At 39.0% G+C, this 2,684-nt stretch overlaps 1 protein-coding gene across 1 annotated transcript; it reads left to right on the top strand.

Moving 5' to 3' along the window:
• The first annotated feature begins 454 nt into the window (after positions 1-454).
• On the top strand, positions 455-2,005 carry LOC105310557 (probable ATP-dependent RNA helicase DDX58). Its single transcript, XM_023526770.1, has 2 exons — positions 455-656; positions 1,791-2,005. Exons 1-2 carry the CDS (start codon positions 488-490, stop codon positions 1,988-1,990), a joined length of 369 nt encoding a protein of 122 aa, XP_023382538.1. The 5' UTR covers positions 455-487; the 3' UTR covers positions 1,991-2,005.
• Positions 2,006-2,684: the final 679 nt, after the last annotated feature.

Raw genomic sequence — 2,684 nt, 5'->3', positions numbered from 1 at the left:
GTCAGTTTACCATACTTCTAAAACCTCAAGGTCTTCATCTACAAAGGGAAATTGTAACACTTAACCACATCAACCTAAGAGGGCTTTGTGAAGTTCCAATAAGGAAGTAGATGTGAAAATGTTTTGTCAACTGTTAACTCCCATACACATGCAGAGGCATTATGATTAGTTAATATTTTTGCAAAAAAAAAAAATTTGTTTTTGAGGCAATATGAATAAAGCCACACAGCTAGTAAGCGCCGCAGCTGGAATTTGAACTCTGGCAGTCTTGTGGCAGAGTCTAAGTTGTCACCACCCTAAATGTCCTCCTTAGAATAAAGATAGGAATAGGCCCTACTGCCTAGTGTGTTGAGAAATCATGAATATAAAGCACTTATCACAGTATCACTTGGCATGTAATAAGTATTCCATAATTAATAGCTATTTTTTTAAGAGTAAAATTCCCTCTTTGATAAGTTGTATAATACCTTCTGACCTTGACACAGGAATGACCCTCCCAGCACAGAAAGATGTATTGCATACATTCAAAACCAGTGGAGACAACAAGATTCTGATTGCCACCTCGGTTGCTGATGAAGGCATTGACATTGCTCAGTGCAATCTGGTCATCTTGTATGAGTACGTGGGCAATGTCATCAAAATGATCCAAACCAGAGGTGAGAGAAGCTTCGATGCCATTATTAAGTATCTGCTGATTTGTCTGATTTGTGAATGTCTGCCACTTCAGCCTTTCTCCTTTACTGAGCCATGCTCGGGTGTATGACTTATGGTACAGTGCCCTGTGGTATCACTGGCCCTAAAGGTGGCTTACTTAATCAGGATTGGGTGGCCACAGATTTGTCCACTAACATATACCCTATTTGAATTCTTATTCACAATGAATACTGTACATTTGACCAACATTGACTGATATATTTATGTAAGGATAATTCTCATTTGGATTGAGGCTTTGGCAGTCAGCGTGTGGGCCTTTCATGCTTGTGCTGCCAATGGGCTCCCTGTATTCCAGAAGAGATACTCCAAGGAGCTTGCCTGTCCCACTCAAACTAGATAGTCACTTTACTAGTCTCCCTTTTTTCAGTTTCCATAACAACAGCTGCCACATTACCTTTCTTGAGCATGTCACTTCCCTATATAGAAACTCCAGTGGTTCCCCAATTTACTTGATGTTAAAGAGTTTTCAAATCCAGCACCCACTTATCTTTCCAACCTTATTTCCCATTTTCCCCTTTATTCGTTATTCGCTTCAGCCAACCTGACTTCATTTTTCCCTTGTTGAAGGATGATTTTCATTTTACCTCTTCCCCTGCCTCCTTATCACCTATCCCTAATTCTCCCAGCTGGAAATAATCTCTCTTTTGAATGTCCATAACCTTTTATATCTATCTGTCAGCACTTCTCATTTTCTACCTATATTCTGGTGGTTGTGAACATATCTCATATCCCCATTTGCTAGAAAGGATCTGTTTATTATTCATCTTAGAGCCCTCACAGTGTCAGCCTGAGGGTTTGTATCTGATTGTTTTAAAGCAGTGTTTCTGATAATATGTCTGGCTGATCACACTGCACCGTGGAGACCCCAAGGAAGCCAGTCTAAGGTGGGCTCCTAGTTTATCTACATGTTTAATGCACAGGTGCACACCTGCATATGAGTCCGTGCTCTAACAGCTTAGCTTCCCTAGAAAGTGGGATTAAGTGACCAAAGTTAAATTTTAGGGACACCCCATTCCTTTGCTTACCTATTATCAGATTTATCAGAGACACCAAATAAAATATTTGTTTTCTGACAGGCAGAGGAAGAGCAAGAGGTAGCAAGTGCTTCCTTCTGACTAGTAATTCTGATGTAATTGAAAAAGAAAAAATAAACATATACAAAGAGAAAATGATGAATGACTCCATTTTAAGACTTCAGACATGGGATGAAGCAGTATTTAAAGAAAAGGTAAGTCTTTTCATCTGTGCTACTCTTTTAGAATCTGACCATAAGTAACAAACAGGGAGCATGAGCATGGTTGGTACATTTTATCAGATGGCTCTGAGTGTTTGTTGTATTAGAACAGTAAGTTTAATCTTAAAAATTTATCTGCAGTGAACATCAAATTCATTTCTGTTTAAGTCTCAATAAGATTAAAATATATTTTATTAATGCTAATACCTAAAGTTATATTTTTAGAGCTAAAAAGCCAACTGACCTAGAATTGCTCTTAAGTTGACAATTCATCTTGAGAACAGCACCCTAACACTGCAGGACAGAGCCCTTCTTAATCTTTTCCACAATACTCTCTCTTTCTAACATCTGGAGTGCTCAAAAAAAAAAAAAAAAAGCTCCCATTGTACTGCGAAGGTGTCGGAATGCTTCATTGTAGCTATGGGTAATAATGTGTACCTTGGAGTGACACGCCTGTTTGGTTCAGCCTCTTGGTAGTGACTACATTTTATTGTCATTTCCTTTATAACACTGAAGCATGGAACCAAATCGGGGAAAAAAAGACACACAGAGACACACAGGCATGTGTGCGTGCACATACACACATGTATGCATGAACATGCCCACATGTGCAGGCACACCCACACTTTCTCCAGACTCTGCAAAGATTTTCATCTCTGAATCTCTCGAAACCTTGACTACTGCAAGGCTGGGAGAGAATTTAAGCTTTAACATTGGAATTAGTTGTTCCAATACT

Source organism: Pteropus vampyrus, unplaced genomic scaffold (genome assembly GCF_000151845.1).
Source record: "Pteropus vampyrus isolate Shadow unplaced genomic scaffold, Pvam_2.0 Scaffold5989, whole genome shotgun sequence".
NCBI lineage: Eukaryota > Metazoa > Chordata > Mammalia > Chiroptera > Pteropodidae > Pteropus > Pteropus vampyrus.
The sequence above is the reverse complement of the archived record's forward strand: the minus strand, read 5'-3'. Positions and strand labels throughout refer to the sequence as shown.